At 53.6% G+C, this 21,553-nt stretch overlaps 1 protein-coding gene across 1 annotated transcript in view; it reads left to right on the forward strand.

Moving 5' to 3' along the window:
- DIP2C (disco interacting protein 2 homolog C) overlaps nt 1–21,553 on the forward strand; it is a 209,875-nt gene that overhangs the window by 111,746 nt on the left and 76,576 nt on the right. Inside the window, exons 15-22 of the mRNA XM_021690907.1 lie at nt 1,222–1,315; nt 1,416–1,535; nt 2,768–2,882; nt 14,135–14,274; nt 15,623–15,759; nt 16,889–17,097; nt 17,944–18,058; nt 18,553–18,754. Of these exons, the coding sequence (XP_021546582.1) occupies nt 1,222–1,315; nt 1,416–1,535; nt 2,768–2,882; nt 14,135–14,274; nt 15,623–15,759; nt 16,889–17,097; nt 17,944–18,058; nt 18,553–18,754 (1,132 nt within the window). The remainder of the gene's footprint in view (nt 1–1,221; nt 1,316–1,415; nt 1,536–2,767; nt 2,883–14,134; nt 14,275–15,622; nt 15,760–16,888; nt 17,098–17,943; nt 18,059–18,552; nt 18,755–21,553) is intronic.

Raw genomic sequence — 21,553 nt, forward strand, 5'->3', positions numbered from 1 at the left:
GGAGTGAGCACGCGGACCCCTCCCCAGGGGCTCGCGGGAAACAGTATCTTTCCTCCCCGCTCCTGGCGTTCAGACTGCGGTGATGTTACTCCCGTCTTGGGTTCGGGGCACTTCTCCCTTGCGTGTGATTTGGCTGTGATGTTCTTGCTCTTTTTCCTTTCTGTGAGTCTATGTTTGTGAATATTGTGAAAGCCGGCTCCGTTATGCTACAGGGGGACCTTCTTACGGGTCTCCGCATGGTGACAGTTCGGCTCCCGTGCCCCGTCGTTGTTAGTGCTGTCTGATGAGGGAGGACAGTTCGAAGCTGCAGCGGGTTTGTGGACACACAGCCTTGTTATTTAAGACGTGCTCAGCCCTTAGCACATGCACAGTGTGACTGCTCACGGGCTGGCCGTGAGTGTCCTGGATGATGTCCACTCCCTGCTTCTCTAAGCTTGTGCTGGAACTGTCTTTGCAGAGGTAGAGAATTCTAGCGGCTTTTGCCTGAGCGATGGGACATAAATACAGAAGGCAGGATTTGTGGTTTCTCAGGCAGAATTTGTTAGGAGGAGGGCACACGAGCATCGTCTAGATTGAAGGTTGGGGGTCCAGACTAGCCCTTCCTGCTGTGGTTCACCTCTGCCCCTGGATGCTGGGCAGTGGTAGGATGCGGAAACACAGCTCCATGTGGATGCTCCCGTGGTGACCGCAGGGGTGGGGACGCCGGCTGGCCTCAGCCCTGCCTTCTGCAGCTCTGTGCCTCCAGGCCCGTCGCCTGCCCCTGGTCCCCCTGGACCACAGCATTCCTACCTGTCGGACGCAGTGACGGTCCTGCGTGAGGACCGCACAGCCCGATGTGCGGCGAGCACGTAACCCACCTCCCTGCCCAGTGGTTGTGGCAGCCGCCTTCTCTGCTGCCATTCGTGTTTCTCCTTGATGTCACTGTGTGGGGACCGCTGTGACGGGCCTTGTTGGTGTTGTCACCCATGGCTCACCCTTCCTCTGGACCTGCAGTTTCTGAGTCTCTTGCAGCCACTTCCTAGAGCCAGTCCTGTCTCCTGCCAGACGCACATGCTCCTCTCTGGCGTCTTCTGTATGGCAAATGGTGCTCTTGGTTCCCAGTGTGGAGCAGGGAGCAAGCTCGTGACGGGCCCAGGCCTGTTGTGTCCCCACGTCCAGCATGGCGGGGTGCGGGTTCCTCTCCTGTTAGCATTTGGCAGTCACCCCATGTGTTGCTTGCAGAGTGTCATGAACATGATGCACGTGATCAGCATCCCATACTCGCTGATGAAGGTGAACCCCCTCTCCTGGATTCAGAAGGTCTGCCAGTACAAAGGTACGTCTCCAGGGCCCTCAGGTGTGTGGTTCCCTCTTTTTTAATATCTCACGGTCTGATGGTGTGCTTATTAACGCCCTGCTCTCCACTGTTCCCGCAGCAAAAGTGGCTTGTGTGAAATCCAGGGACATGCACTGGGCGCTAGTTGCACATAGAGATCAGAGAGACATCAACCTCTCTTCCCTCCGGATGCTGATCGTGGCCGACGGTGCAAATCCCTGTAAGTGACCCACCTGTTCCACCTGGAGGTGCAGCCGGCAGCCAGAGAGCCTCGTTCTCCACATCCCGTTTCTGCACTTTGCTTTTCCTTTTCTAGTCGTTGCCTTGGTTAGGAAGCTGCCTTAAGTTAATGACCTCCCAGTGTGACTCACCAAAACCTCGAGGCACCACAGTCGGTGGCGGGGAGCCAGGAGCCCACAGGCCCGCCACCCTGGGCTCGAGGCCCGGTGTTTCCACATCCTGATTCCATAGAGAAAAATCCTAACTTTCTGGTTTTAATCCTTCTCTTTCTTTAGCTGCAAAATGGTACCTAAATCATAAGATTTTATGAGGATTAAATGAAGTGGTTTCTCTGTCTCGGGATGTTTTGTGCTCAAGAAATAGTAACTTATTACTTTATGATCTATAGTAATTTTATTGATCAGGGAAGTAATATGTCATTTTAATGGAATTTCATTATCAAATCCTATAGGAAACACCACCCAGGTAAAGCAAATTAGCAGTCCCATAGAATGCCATTAACCTACCTTGAGAAATACCGCTCTGGGTTGAAACAAAACGCAGCTAGCTTGTTTTTGATGAGAGTGAGTGAGCCAGAAGCAGAATGAGTGAAGGAGAGCGTGTGTTTCTGTCCATCTGTAAACGGTGCCACATGTACATTCGTAAATTAAAGCAGCACATACTTTCTCAAAGAAAATCTGATACGCAAACGGGGGCTTGCAATCAGAGGATTTAGTATTACTTGTATACATGATTCTTGCATTTCCCAGAGAACTCCATGAATTGCAAGCTGCTTTAAGGCATCTGGTTTGAGCCATCTGTCTGCTGAAGCCAGGCTGACCTGTGTTAGGAAGTGGTCTCACGGGTGGGCGCCTGGTGGTGACTCCCCCGATCTCACCAGGTGCGCTGATACAGGAGAGAGTTTTCTTCGCTTAGTTTAGACCTACTCATCTCGGAGACATGCATATGGAACATGGCGGAGCAGGCCTGGCGGAAGGCTCACAAGCTCATCGGCCACAGAAACGTTTAAATACAGAGGTTACACTTGTAATCCTTGAGTTCTGTTGGCCTGAAAGAATCACCTCTCATGGTAACGTGAGCAGTTAGCGGTACTGAATGGAGCATGTTTCCGCGCGGCCGGCCTCAGCCCCACCTGAGAGGCGTGGGAGTGGTGGGGTGGCTGCGGTCAACCCTGCGCTTCTGCAGGCTGACTGTCACCCCTTCCTCCTGCAGGGTCCATCTCGTCCTGTGATGCATTTCTCAACGTCTTCCAGAGTAAAGGCCTGCGTCAGGAGGTCATCTGTCCATGCGCCAGCTCCCCAGAGGCTCTCACCGTGGCCATACGGAGGTACAGCCGGGCCCTGCAGGGCCGGCCCGGGTAGGGGGCTGCCTGCCGCAGCTCATGTCTGCGGGGCGGGGAGGGCAGGACCCAGCCTGTTCGGGACCAGCTTCGTTTCCTTGCACGCGCAGGACTGGGCCCTTCAGCATGGTCCTCATTCCCTAGTCAGAAACCCTCTCTCCCTCTGGACAGTGACCCTGTCTCCCAAGTAAGTGGACGCCCATGTGCTCGTCACCCACAGGTCCACATGCTACCGTCTGGGTCAGGCGTTATTCTGGGGCGGGTTGTGTGAATGCTGTCTGGTTTGAGTGCAGTGTTTGCAGCCGGGCCTGTGGACATGCCCAGTGCGCCACGACACCCTGAATTTTTAAAAACCCTGGTTTTCTGAGCTGTTGAGCTGTGGATGGCCCATCGCAGGGCTCCAGTGTGCACGTGGGTGTGGGCCTGCATCGCTCATGCCCTCGGTCGTGGGTCAGTCCGCCTTCACCACCTGCCCCAGCGCCACGCGCACTGTTACAGGTGCCGTGGTTACGGCCGCGTGAAGCTGGTCCCGCCCAGGCTGAGAGGTGCAGGGAAAGCCTCTCTGATCGTCACCCGCCGTCCGCCATCTTCACAACGTGGGAAGGAAGCGTTGGCATCATCTGGGTACTTCCAGCTCAGGATCTGACTTGTTTTTTGGTATCTGGGCGTCCGTCCGCTCATGAGGTTTTGCTCTGCGTCACACGAGCGTGCTCCACTGTAAGGGGCGCACAGCACATGGAGTTCCGCCCTCTTACTGACAGGCTGGGCTTCCCAGAAGTACTCACTGGGAGACTGTTTGTAAATGAAATGCTTTCTCACAGTTTTAGCTGGTAGTTAGTGTAAAATTAGCCAGACTGTCTAACAGGCTGGGAAATCAAAAACCTTTAGCATATCAGGAGCAAATTTAATTTTGATTGAACCAGAAATCAGAAGTCCATAACAATTTAAACTGATGAGGAAAAACAGCACCATGAACCACCTTTGTTAGAAGGTGTCACGGCTGTCCTAGCAGGAGGCGCCCCCCAAACAGTCCCCCAAGTGGAAGTCTGGCCTTGGACAGAGCGCTGGAGGCCGCGCTGGTGGACGGGCCAGCACCGCGTTCTTCCAAGATCAGGATTCAGCCGTCATGTGCAGCCCGGGCACGGGGTCCCGGGCGGGTCCTCTCTCCGTGGCCTCCGCGGCCTCCCACCTGAAAGCGTTAGGGTTGTGCCACGGTGTGACGTAGCGCCGTTGCCACAGGTAAGTCACAAGGTGAGGGATTGAGACACGTGGACACTCCAGCTGTTAGCGTCCGATGGTGTGATCGTGTGCTCTTTCTAGAAATCTATTTTCTGTGCATTAGGATTATGGACTATGCCAGAGTTGCCTGGCACAGGGAGGAGTCAGTGAAGGACTTGTAGTTGTTTCTCTAAAAATGTCGTAAAATCGTTAAAATCTTCAAGAAGATTAAGAAACAGGCAAATTAAGTGCTGCTATTTCCTGGGCTCATGTTCAGTGGCCTCCAGTGCACTTCCCCTGGGGTCAGAGGCCGCACACGTCCCCGCGCGTCACCATGCTTCCCATGCATCCCTGCCTGTCCCCATGTGTCCCCATGCTCCTCACACATTCCTGCACATCCTCATGCTCCCCGCGCGTCCCCATGTGTCCCCATGCTTGCTGCACATCCCCACGTGTCCCCTCATGTACCCATGCTATGCACACATCCCTGTATATCCCTACATGTCCCCGTGTATCCTTATGCTCCCTACTGTCTCCATGGTCCTCACACTCCCTGCGTGTCCCCGCACGCCCCCACACAACCCCTGCACAGACCTGCCTTGGCTGAGTGCACCATTATCGGGCTGGGAGGGGTGGATTCAGAGTCCCTCGACCTTCACTGCCGGAGCCGGTGGACGTTGCTGCTCCTGCGTGTGAGGCTGCGGACTGGCTGGCTCCCGCTCTGAGCAGGGGAGAGAGCAGCTGTACTTGCAGAGACATGTACTTGCAGAGCAGGGGAGAGAGCAGCTGTACTTGCAGAGACATGCAAAGCCTTGCTTTGAACCGAGTTGGCTTCTCTCACAGCCGACCACGGTCTGGCGGCCACTCTCACATCCTCAAGGTCTCGTCTGCTATTTCCCAATTAGCCGGTAGAAGAGCAAGGAGCCAGGACAGGGCAGTGGATACCAGTGAGCTCAGAGAGAGGCTCACTCTTTCCTCAAACACCGTTGATTGACAGGCAGAGTGATTTCGTGTCCGTCACCCCTACAGTGAAAAATACCATACAACCGAAAGGTGCAAGAGTAACACGAAGAAACTCTCAGTTTCCCTAACATGTAGTCTGTAATCCTTGCTTATATTCTGGTTTACAGACTTTGATATAAAGTGGTCTTTGTCTGGTGGCTCACCCTGAGCTTTTTTCTAAATGAAGACACAGTCTTCTCCCAGAGAATCCTAGGCTCGTCGGCCAACTTCCGGGTCTCTCCGCAGACCCACCACTCCTTCAGTGCTCAAGAATCACAGGAATGCACGTTAACTGCTCATGGCTGCATGTCTGGAAGGGGAAGTGAGAGACTCACGTTGCTGGGACCCACTTACCACGGGCAGAGCCCCGTTCCCGCCTCACGCAGGTCAGTGGTGGGTCGAGTGTTGGCCTCTGGCGGGTGCGGCAGAGTTGCTCCAGAGGAACAGCTGAGCCTGACATCGTCTGCGCCGTCCTGTCCTTGCCGAAGCCGTGAGGGTTTAAATGTGTCTGTTCGTTTTGCTGTGAACTTTCCGGGCTGCCTATTTCAGAATAAAGACACGAGCCCTATGCTGGGGAATGGCCCCATGGGGATGGCCCAGTGCGTCCTGAGGACTCTCAATGACGGTCCGCTGGCCCCGGGCCTCACGGTCACTCCTGGTGACAGTGAAGCGTGACCCCTTCCTCTTTGCTCCTACGTAAAGCAAGGGGCCATAAGATCCACAGGGGGAAAGGTCTAGTTTTAATGCTAAGATATTTGTGTTTCCCTATTGATGTATTGGTTGTAGCCCAAAAAAGGTAATTTTGGAAAAGATCCTTGTAAGAAATCGAGGGTCTTTATACATTATGGTTTCATCCCTTCGAAGCGCTCACAAGCACGTGTCTCTGCACTGTTCGCACTGTCCTTCTTGGTTTCACATCCATCTGTGCCTGTGACCAAAATCGAAGTAGAAGGATATTCTAGAAATCTAGACTAAAATCCCCACGGAGACACCTGAAGTGAAGAAGCAGAAGAAGCAGGCTGCAGGTAGCATTAAAAGTCATGCTGCAGTTCTTAAAACCAGTGCTTTTGGACAGTGCCTCGTGTGTCTTGGCTGAGTGACTTCATGTCCTGGAGACGTCCTGGGTCCTGGGGAAATGCGGCCTCTGATTGCACGCTCCCGCCCGGAGCAGATCTGGGGAACAGCGCCCTGCTCAGTCCCGTGCACGCGGGCGAGCAATCGTGCTGTGTGGGCCGAAGCTGCCGGCAGGCCCCTTGTGCTGAGAAGCTGCATGGTGGTGCTCCGGTGAGACTTGGCATCACAGACTGCGTCCTCATCCCTGGGAGAGAATCTGTGGGTCCCGTGGACACGGTTCAGGCTGCGCTGCAAGACCGGGCAGCTGATGGGTGTCCACCAGATGCATGCTGGGGCATCACACCCCTTGCGTTGTCTGCCCAGAGTGGTATAGATTCAGGAGATTTCTTTTAAAAAGTGTCATCGTGATTTCAAGGCCACCTTATGCAGCAAAGAGGCAGGTCTCTACAGTGACTGACTCTCTGCTGTGTCCCCATGGACCAGTTATCCTCTGAGACCCTCAATTTCTCCACCCACAGAGGAAGAAAATATGAACTGGTGTGTGTGCTAACACGTGTGCACAAACACCCCGGTCCCTGATGTGAACACGTGTGTCTGCTAACACATGCGCACACCCCCCGGTCCCTGATGTGAACATGCATGTCTGCTAACACGTGCACACACACCCCCAGTCCCCGATGTGAACATGCATGTCTGCTAACACGTGTGCACACATCCCTGGTCCCTGGTTGAACACGTGTGTCTGCTAACACATGTGCACACACCCCAGTCCCTGATTGAACACATGTGTCTGCTAACACGTGTGCACACACCCCAGTCCCTGATTGAACACGTGTCTGTTAACACATGTACACACACCCCAGTCCCCGATGTGAACACGTGTGTCTGCTAACACCTGTGCACACACCCCCAGTCCCCGATGAGAACACACGTGTCTGCTAACACCTGTGCACACACCCCCAGTCCCCGATGAGAACACACGTGTGTGCTAACATGTATGCACACACACACACACACCCGGTCCCCCTGCCCTGGTCGTCAGCCCTTGGCCCAGCAGCTTGCAGTCTGAGCCCTCACCCCCCACCCACCATCCCCACCACAGGCTGCGTAGCTTCTCCCTGTCCACAAAAACTTAGGTTAGATCCAGAACTGCGCAGAGACTGGACACTGGTTTCCATCTCTTAGATTTTGGCCATTGTCTTGGCAACTCAGTTCTCCTTTCACGTGGGAAGGAGGGTGGCAGGTGGAGTGCACACAGATTTCAGTGCAAGCATCCTCCTCCAGCAATGTCTGCTCCCACTTTCCTTCAGAGAAGCCGTGTAAGCAGTCTGAACCTCCGGCTCCCCCACCTCCCTGCCACCCGGCCCCCTCGGTAGCAGCTCGGCTGCAGGAGTGCACGCTGCTCCCAGGTCTGGCCGCGCTCTGTCCCTCCCTCCGCGCCGCCCGGCCCCGGCCTCCTCGCTGTTCCCCTACCGGCAGGCCCAGGAGCTTGTGCTGGAGCCATGTGGCCTGCCCGCCGAGCCCGCCTTTGCTGGCGTCCCGACCGTGGTCCTCCGGGCTTGTCGCCCTCCCCTCCTCTTCCCTTCACATTCTCCACCTCCCCACGTGCCGTGGGACTTACGGGTGTCTTCGTTGTTCAGTCTGTCCCGGCCTCGTAGATACTTTTTGAATAAACGAGTGAAAGAAGGATTTTCAGTATGTGAAGGACCTGCGCACGCGCTTGCCTCTGAGCACCTTGCAGACTCTCCAGAAGCAGTGCTGAGAAGCGCCAGAGCTTTTCACAGGTGTCCGGGTGAGACCAGCTCATGCACATGTGCAGGCGGGTCTCTAGCTCGTGTTTGGCCGAGTGGAGTCGTGTGTTCTCCTCTGTCTGCGTGTTTGCCTTTCTCACGACAATCCAGGTGCAGCTCTGAGCCTAGAGTTTGGTGTCATATTCTGGTCTCCTGATTCAGCAGCAGCAGGAGGGCCGTGTCCTTACCGCCACCTGTGGGCGGCCCCCCGAGTTTGGTCCCGAGACAGACGGACTTGGGGGCGGGGGGAAGGAGGGGGAAGTCTTGGGTAGCAGCCCGCATGCGTCCGCGGTGATGCGCTAACATAGGGGCAGAAGGGCAGCTCAGGGCCCCAGAGTAGGGCCGGGATGCTTCCCACCAGAACTTTGGGAGCAACCCCCAGGATTTAAGTCACTACGTAGGAATTGTGGAAGCTAAGGGGTTCACGAGAACAGAGAAGTGAGCAAATGTAGTGCCCTCGGCCCCACCAGGCTCCGAGCAAGAGCCGCCCGCAGCCCCTCCCGGGCCCCCACCCCATTGGCTGGGACATCTCCTCAGAGCCCACCCGTTCTGCGACGGGTATCCTCCCAGGCCCACAGGTAAATCGGGACAGGAAGGGATAGGAACACAAGGTACAACCATAGCATTCTCAGTAGAATTAGGGATAACGGCATAATCCAAATCAAGACAGGCCTCTGGATGCAGCGGCTGTCCCACGTCTGTTCCCTTGCTGGATGCCGCCCCTCGGTCTGGTGGCTGTGCTCTTCCACATGACTGTGAGGCCCACGGCACGCGTGGACACTGCTGCACACCGGCGGCCACACAGATGAAGCCACCGCCATGAGCCTCGTGCGGAGGCGAGCGTGGGTGTCGAGGACTGGTGGTCAGACTCGTCAGGAGAGGAGGGAGTGTTCACGTTTAGAACCTGTTTCTTTCACTGACCTGTCATATTTAAGTCATTTTCAAACAAATAGGACAGGAACAGCACTCACTTGCGTTTTATGAACATGTCCCTCTCTGTGAATAGGAGGGCAACTCCCCATTCCCGGTGTTGTACGTGCACGACCGTCCACAGAGACATTGGGACAAATTCTTGCTTTTGTAGAATGAGCCCGTGCACTTAACTTCATGTTGGGTTATTTCTTCCCCAAGCACAGTGGGGACTCGGGAGTTTCCACACGGAAACGGTAGAAGTTGGGTTACTGAGTAGAGACCGCCTTACTCATTCCTTTCAAGCTGCTCTGAGTGGGGGTCCAGGATGGCTGGTCCATACTCCGGTGGTCCCAGGGTGAGGACAAAATGGGCACTTTCTTGGACGTCTTTATTAAGACCAGAGTGGAAAGGGTTGCATCCTCATGTTTTGTTTTTATTCGTAGGATATTTTATAAAGAAAAAAGTGTTTGGCTGCTAGGTTGCCTGACTTTGTTGGAAAGAAAGCCCTGCCCCCTTCGAGGGGGACTGACCACCCCTCGTTCAGATGGGTTTGAGGACTGACATTCTCCTTTCTTCTCTTGTCCTGTGCTTAATAACCTTCCCAGGACAGCTTGCGAGCCAGGTAACGAAGAAGAGGTTGGACTTCCAGTAAGCAGCTCAGAGCCACTGAGTGCTCGCTTGGCTCTCACTGCATTTAGTTAGGAAACAGTACCTGGTTAATGTGTGTGGTCAGCACTGACGATGAAATTGGAGGTGTGTTCCATTACTCACGACTGTGGGACTTTTGGTCTTTCCCGGAACATGCGTCTGTCTGGTTTTCTTCTGTGAAACACGTACGTGGGTCAGCCAGCCGAGTAGCTACGGCAGGGCTGCCAGGTGCCCGGGGTTTGCGTGCGTGGGGACAGCCATGCACGCCCGTCAGCTTCTCAGCCTGCTCCAAGCTGGCCTGTGCAGAGCAAAGAGCTGGGCCTCACAGGTTGGTGCCCATGGCTGTTCGTTATCCTGATGTCCCTCCTCTGGTAAGCAGAACACCTGTCACCAACACCAAAGTGAGTGTATTGGAAGGTTCTGGGGCCCAGAGTTTTCAACGGGAGCCTCGGACATCCCACCTGAAACAGGCGGGGTGCAGAGCTGGTCCCGAGAGCCAGCCGTAGGACTCTGGCCATGGTCTGGGGACAGTAGCCAGTGCCCTGGCTTCCTGTCCAACCACGTGTTTGCCACAGTATTTAATGTCTTTCTTTTTAAAACTGTCATCATGCAGGTATATGTTTGTGTTTCCTTCTTTGAGGATTAGTTGTAAAATTCAAAATATTGGAGAAATATGACTTTATGATGTGTAAACTCATCTGTAGAATTATTTTAAAAGGGCAAATTGTGAAATGAAAACCAGCAAATTATTTTCTGGTCCTGTGTATCTCTGGGATTGCTGTCTGGTTCTGCTTCTGTGTCTGGAATACAGAGGATAGAACCCACTTTTTAAAGCTATGTTTTGGTAATATTGATTCAACTAAAAAAATATTCTGTGGGCTCTTTAACCACAAGGTATTATTTCAAAGGATAGTAATTATGTAAAGCAGTATTTAAAGCAGCAATTCCAGAGGAGGATGAAGATGCCCCTTTGCCATCAGAATCATTTTGCATGTTGAAAATGTCCCCCCTGGAAATTAGAGAGCTGGGAAGACCGGAGGGAGGGGCCCTGCAGCCAGATGCCCGTCCAGGGCCAGAGTCAGACTCAGACCTTTCTGCCTGAGGCTCCCCAGCCAGTGACCCAGAGTAAAAATAGCTAACAAGCCTGTGAATTGAAGTGGGGTTTTCAGGAATGGTTTTGACTGCCCAAAAAAGTCAGCCATGGAGATCCATAATCTTATGTTTTTAACACAAGATAAAATGCATTGTCGGTGATTTTAATCTGGAAGTTTTAAATTCAGATAAAATTTTAAAAGTCCTCTGAGAGTGAAAGAGTTGGCAGATGAGCCTCACCATCCCTAAATGGAAATATGGCTTAATTCAGTAATGTCAAAGAGCCAAGTGACTTGAGTTACCTTGTGCAAGTTGTCCGGACCGCTCACGTGCAGGAGTACATTCTGCTGTGTTTTGTGTTTGGTGGTGCTCCGGTGGAGGTGTGCGTACCACACGCAGACAGCGGGTGATGCTTCCCCGCCCATGCGCGCTGAGCGCCTGCCCGAAGACGCGGCAAAGTAGCTAGGGCAGGTGGAAAACAAAGCTTATAGACGGTTTGTGTGGTATGATCCGTTTCCTGGCTGAAAAAGATTAAGTATCTCTAGACAGTCTCTTTAACAAGAAAAAAACCTGGAAGCTACATAGTGCAGCGGGTAGGTGAGATAGCGTCGGGGAGAATGTCCCCTTTTTACATTATAGAGCTCTTAAAGCAGGTATGTTTTTTAATAAGCAGATATTGCTCTTACCAGAGAAAGGGGAAGGAATCACACTAAAATAACTCATCACTTAAAGGTGTGCTGTGTCGATCTTGTATCTTTCCCTGTCACTGAGCCTTCAGTGTGGGCATCCACTGTTTTTGAGAGGCTCTATCACACTGAGCATTGAAGGGGGATGCACGTATTCACAATTTGACCAGATTTCTCCTGAAATCCGCATTGCCGGAGTGTTCCCCTGAAAATGTTATTTCTGTTAAAACAAGCACGCAGCGGCCGCAGCTCTGCACCCTTCAAAGTACATTTTTACCTGCCCTCTTGGGGCGGTGGCTGCAGTAACCGAGCTCACGTTCATCTGTAGAAAGACTTAAGTCATGGATGGCAGTGCCAGACACGTGCAGCAGGGCTGCTCCCCTGCAGGGGACGCCCTCCATCCACAAAGGAGGACCTCACTGGTCAAAGGCAGAAAGGCGGCCCCTTGCTCAGACACACTGATGGCCCCGCAGCTTAGAAGTGTCTTTCCCAGGGAGGCAGAGTTCCGGGAGGCACTTTGATGCCCATGCATGCACCCCGTGCGTGCAGCCCATGCATACACGCCATGTGTGCACTCCGTGTGTACAGCCCGTGCATTCAGCCCATGTGTGCACCCCATGTGTGCACTCCAGGCATGCGCCCCGTGCATGCACCCTATGCGTACAACCCGTGCGTTCAGCCTACATGTGCACCCCATGTGTGCACCCCATGTGTGCACCCCATGCGTACAGCCTGTGCGTTCAGCCCATGTGTGCACCCCGTGTGTGCACCCCATGCGTGCACCCCATGTGTGCACCCCGTGCGTACAGCCCATGTGTTCAGCCCATGTGTGCACCTTTCCACAAAAAATGACGTGCACCTTTGAACCCTGTTGCTTGGTGTGTCTGTGTCCCGGGGCTGTCGTAAGTGCCTCGGGCTGGGGGGCATGGAAGTGGGGAAGCTGTTGTCTCGGGTCTCGGGGTGTCTGCAGAGCGGGTGCTCCCAGAGGCTCTGGCCGAGCATCTGCTCCAGGCCCTCCCACTGCTGGTGCCCCGTCCGTGGCTCCGTGCCTGGAGACGCAGCACCGCATGACCACTGTGTCACACACCATCTGTGTCTCCTCCTCTCATAAGGACACCGGTCATTGGATTGGGGTCTGTCCCACTCCAACCAGTAGGACCTCATGTCAACCAACAATCTCTGCAAAGACTCTTTTTCACACTAATAAGGTCACAGTTGAGGTCATAGGTTTTGGAGACACAACCCACAGCGGGGACCAAGCCTTCTGATTTCTGACTGTCACGTTGCGTTTTGCCGAGGACAGAAGCACAGGGTCGAGAGTCCCGGTGGCACAGGGTTCCCGTGGGCCTCCTCCTTTTGCTTTAGAGAGCAACTTAGGTTCCGGTGTTCGGGGCTCTTTCCAGGTAGCTCCACATGGACCTTCTAACTTGGGCAGAGTTTTCTTGTGTCTGGTTAGTTCTACCTTTTTGTTTCTTAGCAGGTGGAACAATTCAATTTCCAGACTCTCTTATGCTTCCTTTTTATTATTATTTATTTTTAGTTTTTATTTGAGATATAATTGACATATAGCATAGGCTTCTTTTTTAAACACACCAGTTACTTGATTCAAATGAGACCTCCTTCTGCACATTTTAACTTTTATGTTTCCCTATTTATGTTTTTAGGTTCATTTTAAATCTTGATACTATTTTAAAACCAAGCAGCAAAGTTCTGTTTATCCTCCAACTTTTAGATCCTAAAGCAACACTACACATGTGTGTATAGAAAATTACAGGAACAAGTGTGGTATACCTAAATCGTGCTCTCACTTAGCTCATAGCTCACATGCAAGGGTCTTTAGCTACAGGGATAGAATCCATGATCTTGGAAAGATTTCATCTGTTCAGTAGTCGACAGACTACCTCTCCAGGGGAAAGGATGCAGCAGTGAACAGAGGGAAACCCACTTGCCCTCAGGAAGCTGAGACTGATGGATGAGGCACCTGCTGTGCAGACAGGAGTTGGGGGTGTGCTATTTTATGGGGTGATGAGTCCTTGCACATGTGAGCTGCCCCAGAGGGCAGTGAGGGAGGAAACCAGGGGGATGGCTGCTACAAGAACATTGCAGGTAGAGAGGCAGGAGCAGGTGCAGAAAGCCCCAGGAGGGAGAGGGCTGGGTCCTGGAGAGACGGCAGGGGGCAGCGCGGAGTGAGCCGGAGGCGTGGGGCTCACGGGCCATGGAGGAGACAGAGGCAGTGAAATTGTACTTCTTCCCTGGACCCTACAGCATCCTACAGAACACCTCAGCCAAAACCTTCCCTAAGAGCTTGTCATCCAGCACAGCGTCACATGACTCTCCTTTCAGATTCTTAACCCACGGTGTGCGTCCGCACAGGGCACATCCAACTCAAGGCGGGACCAGCAGAATCTCCACCGATTCTGCTCCCTGCAGAATCTCTTCTTGGAGACCTTGTTCTCTTATCTCTTCGTGGAGACCTTGTTCTCCCCATTATCCACTCGCCACACTGGAAAATGTGACCCAGAGAGAGATGGGCAGAGAAGGAATCAGTCAGTCTACTGACTGGAGGTCTTCACACTCCTAAGGTGTTTTTAAACTATTCTGGAAGCCTGGAGGTAGAGTTAGTGACACGGACATCTTGTGGACAGAGCAGAAGCATTCCCCGACAAGCTAGAGCACAGGGCCACGTGGCATGCAGGTCTGCGTTTGGGGGTCCATGGGACCCCAACATGGCTGGCTGCCTTGGGTGTGTGCCCTTGGGTGGCTCTCTGGCCAGGCAGCCTGTTTGCTTCTGCGTGTTCAGACAAAACTGCTCTTTCAGGCCTACGGATGACAGCAACCAGCCCCCGGGCCGGGGCGTCCTATCCATGCACGGGCTGACCTACGGCGTCATCCGGGTGGACTCGGAGGAAAAGCTGTCTGTGCTCACCGTGCAGGACGTCGGCCTCGTGATGCCTGGCGGTGAGTGTGGGCACCAGGCTGCAGGCGGCGTGGGGCGTCGAGGTGGAAACCCCGGCTGTGGCCAGTGGGCTCGTCCGTTAGCGCATGCCTTCCCGCCCGGCAACCCCGTGCCCCTCTGGCATGAACACAGACAGGGCGCTTAAATTCCGCTGTGCATCTTTAAAGCTTTGTGGTAATGCTACCCCTCCTGGTGACAACATTCAGGAAGCCTCCGTGGGCGTCTCTGCCCCCTCTCATGCTGGGATTCCAGAGTCCTCCTCCCCAGGGGCGTTGTGGGCCCCGCTGCACCCCTGCAGCCCCTGAGATGGTCCTCCCCCTGCAAGGGTCTGCTTCCCACCGGCCATCCTGGCACGCTGGAGAAGGCTGGGCACCCAGTCTGGCTGCAGACAGCATAAAATCCCATCCATGGGGCTCTGGATGACCAGCAGTGCTCACTTGGAGCAGAAGAGTCTGTTCTTAAAAGTCATGGACCTTCTCCACAAATGTGCACACGTGCTGTGGTCAGGGCACAGCCAGCCATCACTGGCTGCACACCCCACCTCCCGAAACCCTGGCTCCGGCTCTTGCACGGACTTGAGGTCTGTGGCGGGAGCATGGGGTGTGTGCAGTACCAAAGCACTCAGGCGGCCGGGACCCTGGGCTTCCTCCACGTGTCCTCCTCAGTCTGGATGGCAGAGGTCACTCCCCTTAAATACGATCCACACATGGGCACCTGGGTGGCTCAGTTGGTTAAGCAACTGCCTTCGGCTCAGGTCATGATCCCGGAGTTCCGGGATCGAGTCCCACATCGGGCTCCCTGGTTGGCGGGGAGTCTGCTTCTCCCTCTAACCCTACCCCCTCTTGTGCTCTCTCTCTCACTCTCTCTCTCTCTCAAATAAATAAATAAATAAATAAAAATCTTTAAAAAAAAAAATACGATCCACACGTCAGTTATTCACTGACGTCACAACAGTGGAACTGGACATTTTCCTATAACATGAAAATCCATGACTCACTTCAGGGAAAATGAGTACCCAGCCCACTTGTATATTCGCAGTTGTGTTCCAGATGCTGTTTCCTGTTCACCTGCTCTCACTCCTACTCGGTCATTTATTCCTTGTCCCCCTGTCCATCCCTGTCTCTCTGTGTCTCTGTCCCCCCGTCCCTCTGTCTCCCTCACCGTCCACCCCTCTGTCTGTCTGCCTCCCCCTCCCTCCGTCCCTCTGTCTGTCTGTCTCCCTCTCCCTCCGTCCCTCTGTCTCCCTCTCCTTCCGTCCCTCTGTCTGTCGCCCTCACCATCCATCCCTCTGTCGCCCTCACCGTCTGTCCCTCTCTCTAACATGACCCGTGTGTCCTGTTTTGCTTCCAGCCATCATGTGTTCAGTGAAGCCGGATGGCATCCCTCAACTTTGTCGAACAGATGAAATCGGGGAGCTCTGTGTGTGTGCCATTGCAACAGGCACGTCCTATTACGGCCTCTCGGGCATGACCAAGAACACCTTCGAGGTAGGTTTGAGGGGTGCGCTCCCTCCAGGTGTGCTCTGCAGGTGGCCCTCACAGGTGTGCAGACGTAAAGAGAAGGTGGCAGTATCTCGATAACACATATTCATCGTAACTAAAATGGTCGCACTTTTTGCTGCCAGTTGTATAATTTTCAGTAAATTTGGCTTGTCGGAGCTGTGTGGGAAAAGGGCAAGAATCATTTCTTTTAAAAGGGGCCGTGTTTTATATGTTGCTGTTCTCAGTCGAGAGGCCAAGGGACGGAGGCCGAGCACACCTGTCTCGGCCTCACTGGGGCCCCCTGTGGCCTGCCCGCCAAGGCCGGACTTGGCAGGTGTGAACAGATGCACATAGCAGGAGCTGGTGTGTGTGCGAAGTGCCCGCATGCGTGTGTGGCCTGTGCTTATTGCCCGCAGCGGCCTCGCACACGCGCGGTTCCACAGGGAGCTCCCTGCCGCACCGCCATGCTCCTGGAGTTGACACCTCACCTACCCACGTGGTGCCTTACCTTAGGAGGAGCACACGTGGATTACATCACGCACGAGAAATGAGGGTCGTTTGGGGATTCGTCTCTTACAGTTTAGAACACGATGTAATGGGGTGTCTTGTGCAGGCGCCTTTGCTGAGTGTGGATTCGAGTTTCTAAAATGTCCCTGAAGCCCAGCTAGACAGAGTTTGCATGAAGCCCATCTCCCCTTCTGTGTGACTTACCTGCAGGGTCTGAGGACCGGGTACAGGCTCGGGGCGCCGAGATTTGCTTCCTTTGTGTGTTTCCTTCCTGGTGTCATCCTGATAGGGAAACATTGATGAACAGGGATCATTTTCAACTGATACACGTGTTCGGTTTTCCATTTATCACTTTGATGCTGTGGATCTAAAACAGAAGAATTAATTAGTGTTCATTAGGCTATCATAATGATCTCTGGTATCACTTCTTAGGTTCAGAAGCCCTGGAAGGAAACCGGCGGGCAGCCCTGCATGTGGGCAGTGGGGGACAGAAGTTGGGGGGCGGGGGACAGGGGCAGTGCCTTCCGCAAGGAGACGCTGCTAGACTAACGTGGTCCGGTCGGCTCCAGGGGAGGGTGAAGGTGGGCTGAGCACCACCCCCCGGCACTCACAGCTCGTGTGTCTGCAGGTATTTCCCGTGACGAGCTCGGGGGCCCCTGTCAGTGAGTACCCCTTCGTAAGGACAGGCCTGCTGGGCTTCGTCGGCCCTGGGGGGCTTGTCTTCGTGGTGGGCAAGATGGACGGGCTCATGGTGGTCAGTGGACGCAGACACAACGCGGATGATATCGTTGCCACGGCGCTAGCCGTGGAGCCCATGAAATTCGTCTACAGAGGAAGGTGGGTGTGCCCTCTGAATTCAGCACTCGGTGGTTTGCACACTGCGCTTTTTATATACAATTGCACAAATTCCTTAAGCTGGTGGGACTCCATGACCTCTGATATTCCAACTAGTTCTGAATGTCCAGTTCTACAGAAATTTCCTGAGCTCCATACATACGTTTTCATCACTTCCCCTCTATGTTAAGTAAAAATACTTATTTAAAAAGCTTATTTTTAAAGTAAATACACAAAGGAAAGAGCCAAATATTCATCTTGGTGCAGATCATCTCAAAAGACAGAAAGATAACAGTCGAGCAACAGATTGTGTGGGAAAACGGAATCCTGTGGCATCCCCTCCCTGACGCACCCCTCCCTTGCCCGCTTGCACAGTACATATTAAATCAGTGATGCTAGCTCCTGAGTTTTTGGCTTAGTTTGAAGGAAGTCATGAACTGTTTAGAGACTTATTTCAGCTTGTCAGACTGATGCACGGAGCCTCTGTGTGAGGAGGAGCATGGGGGTCCAAATCCCACGATGCCGCCTTTACCGAGAGAGACAGGCTCATCCGGCAGAAAACCACTCATCCCAAACAGAACGTCCCTACTGATGTGGAGAATATGACCTCACAGGTGCAAACTCAAGATGGGGGTTGTAGGGCTTCCTGGATCTCAGCAGGCCCGGCTTCTCTGCCCGCCCTGCGGCGTGGGCACCATCAGCTGCAGGCAGCCCCGGTGGGAGATGCTGGGCTGCTCCTCGCCCGGTTCCCGTTCTGGAGCAGTGGCTATAAGCTCCTGATTGCAGAACGATACTTCCCAGCAATCTGCAGCGTGTGCCCACTGCTCTGTACCCTTCCTGTCCCCACAGGATAGCCGTGTTCTCGGTGACCGTCCTGCATGACGAGAGGATCGTGATTGTGGCCGAGCAGAGGCCGGACTCCACGGAGGAGGACAGCTTCCAGTGGATGAGCAGGGTGCTCCAGGTAGCTCTTCACCTGCCCGGGAGTCCCACTCCTGCTTTCGTGCCAGCTTCCCTTAACCATCTGTTAGGATGTGGCCGGCCCTCAACAACTGTGCTTTCCTGCTCCCTGACCGTCACCCCACTGGATCAGAAATTGTATCAACCGGGAAACTTATCATTGCATGCTTGGACAGTAACTAAGCAGATCAAGGTTAGGGATCGGGGTCTGCGAAACTGGCTCCCCCTATTTACTTGGAGAGGTCACAAGTAATGGTTTTTCTTCTGATCTTGAGAGTGTATTTTCTTGCTCCAAATTTCCTTTCTTAGTGTGTGTGTGGTATTCCACAAATCCCACATAAGATTATTCAGTTTGGCTGGGTTTGGAGAGAGAGCCCTTCTCTTGGCATCTGCACCCCACTCACGTGTTATAGACTGTACTCTACTCGTCGGGACATTTGCTTCGTGTCCATCTGTAACACCTGTCCTGACGTGGTTCCCTCTCCCGTGACTTTCTAGGCAATTGACAGCATACATCAAGTCGGGGTTTATTGCCTAGCCTTGGTTCCAGCAAACACCCTCCCCAAAACCCCACTCGGTGGGATCCACTTGTCAGAAACGAAGCAGCTCTTCCTGGAGGGCTCACTTCACCCCTGCAACGTCCTGATGTGCCCCCATACCTGTGTCACAAACTTGCCTAAACCTCGACAGAAGCAACCAGGTAGGACTCGTGGGCCAGAGGCTGAGTGGCTCTCGGGAACTGGGTGCTGTGGGCGCCATGCGAGCAGGCGCTATGCCTGTCCGGGGTGTTCAGCTCTCTTCCTTTCCTGGTCTGCACGCTCCCAGGGCGTGACCCTGCCCCGCCAGAAGATGCAGTGCAAGGCTCTGCTGGGACTGCGCTGTGTGCGGGGAGCCGGGCAGGTGGGGAACGTCGGGAAGGAGCCCCCGCCTCCCTGGTGGGAGCGCCAACCCTTGGTCTGGCCGGGGGGCCTTCTTCCAGGCACAGAACCTCGCAGCCTCGGTTTACTTGCGCAAACATTAGAATGACACCTGTTTCACGTGGCTGATTTAGGAGTCAGAGCAGCTAAGGTGTGGGAAAGCTGCTTGGAGCATGTGAGGAATTCTACAAATGTATGTGTGACATTGTTCTAAGAGCGAATGTGTGTCTAGCACCTTGTGGTTTGGGGATATGTCATTATCCATTATCTGACTTTGTCTTCCTAGCAACTAATCGATCGTGCTTCTCAGGGTTGCACACACTTAACAGTGAAAAGGAATTGATCACAAGACTGTGGAAGGTGAAGACGCAGCTCTTCTGGCAGCGTGCTGATGGGGAATCCCAGGGCATCCCGGGGGGGGGGGGGCGGGGGGGGGGGGGGGGTGCGCAGGGGTGGCTGGGTGCAGGCAGCAGGGGCGCACACTCAGGCTGTGTTCTAGAACAGTAGCGGGAGCTCCTGGCACAACCACAGTTTGCCTGTGTTGTACATATGAACTCCTCTCTTCTCACGGAGGCTGTGTGATGGGCACTCTTCTGTCCCCATTTCACATGCGACAGGTTCAGGGATTGACCCAGCAGCCGTGTGTCCCACCCAACTCAGCGTGGCCACGGGGCAGAGTTTATGGAGTCAGCTAGAGGAGGTTGGGTCACCACGGGCTCAGCCCACTTGGTGGTAAATGCGGGGACTGAGGCCCACGCCCCATAAGTGAGATTGGAGGAGAGAGTGGCTGGTCCTGTGTGGTTGAGGTGAGGATGCTGATGCTACGGGAGGAAAGTCACCCCTCGCGTTGAGCAGGTGTCGGCCTACATCCCTTGCTGTGACTCCCTGTGATGCAGACAGTCACGTGGTAACTAGATGGGGCAGCATTTTGTTCTCTCCTCCAGTGAGGAGTGGATTCTCCGGGACACACTACAGTCACTGTCTGCTTTCTGGGCACATTAGCGCTGCGGTTTTAATCCGATTTCTGTGCTGTCCCTGGTTTCCTTACATTCCAGATTCCCATAACTAATACCTTCCTTTTTTCTCTTTCTTCTCAGTCGTTGGTTTATATCCTTGCAGGACACTGTAAAGTTACAGCTGACCAAGTGTCCATTTCTTTAAATTCAGTGGCGAGCCCCCCCCCCCCAAAACACAAAGCATTGTCCTTCTGTGGGCATATCGAAAGGATGAAGAGTCACGTCTTCGGTCTCCCGTTATTTTGGGGCATAAACAGCCATGGGAAGGGGAGAGCAGTCGCTCCATCTGGGTGTGTGTGTGTCCACGTGGAATGGATCGTGGTGGCGGGGCTCCTCAGAGTGTCCTTATGCACAACCAGAGGTGACTGCCCTCTCCCCATCCCCTGATCACCTCCACTCACCATCATACACTGTGGCCCCGGGGCCTGACCACCAGTGGTCCCAGGAGCAGAGAAGCTCACGTGAATCCTGTGGGTCACAGTTTGTGAATTCAGGACAGATATTTACGGTGGGGGCTCATTGGCAAATGCATGATACGATTCCAGGGCTGCCAGGCTCAGTGTACCTGCCAGATGTCAGGAATCCTCAACAAGAAGAACCGGGCTGAGTGAAAAGGCCCAGGCACTCTGCTCGGAGGGCAGTATCAGGGCGCCCGAGGACAGCCTTGTTCCTTTGAGCAAGCACAGACGGATGCACCGGGAGGGTGGGCCTGCTTGCATATTGCAGCGGCAACAGGGTGAATGAAGCTTTGTGCGATTGATTTAAGGAAGCAGTTTTTTAAGAATGATATTAGGTGTCCTATCTGTTTTTGTTAAATACTGAAAAGTTATATAACTCTCTGTCTGAAAAAAGCTGTTTTTAACAAATACTCATGGCAGCTGTGAGGTGCTAGTCCATTTTCCTCCCTCAGCTGATGACCTGTAATGGACCTCAGACAGGTGGTATTTCCCCAAAGCCTCAGTTTCCCTAAGTGCAATGAGGGAGTTGGACTAGGTGATTTCTAAGGCTCCCTTGGAATAGACACGACTGGGAACAAGTACTCCTTGGAGCCAAAACAGACATTTAGTAAGGCCATTTTTCCATGAGGGTGTTGCTGGAGGTTTCAAACAGAGCCCCTAAAATGTAGATAATTTGTAGACAACCTAATTGCCTCTTTTACTGGATGGATTCATATTTGCTCAACTAAGGACACTGTGTATGTGAGTTTCTTAACTAAGCACAAATGTTAAAAGACCTTTAAGACCTTTAACCCATCAGTCAGGCCTGCAACAATATTACAAACATTGAGAAAACCACTGGGGGTTAAGAGCCCCTGGGATATATCCTATGGGAGCCACAGGAGGGGAACAGGGAGGGGCAGCCGCTGAGTTCTGCATCCACCAGGAGGAGCCCTGCTCCAGGGTTCAAAATCAGGATGCAGTGAAGTGTAAGGGTGTCTTGCACATCCATCCACCTCATTCGGCAAGGCAGGGAGACCCTCTCGGTTCTTGGTAGGGGGGAGCAGATTTTGTAAATAATGCCACAGGAAAGCACCTGTCTCCCAGCAATGTTTGGAAAAAGATCATT

The sequence above is a fragment of the Neomonachus schauinslandi genome, chromosome 5 (assembly GCF_002201575.2).
Source record: "Neomonachus schauinslandi chromosome 5, ASM220157v2, whole genome shotgun sequence".
NCBI classification, from domain to species: Eukaryota; Metazoa; Chordata; class Mammalia; order Carnivora; family Phocidae; genus Neomonachus; species Neomonachus schauinslandi.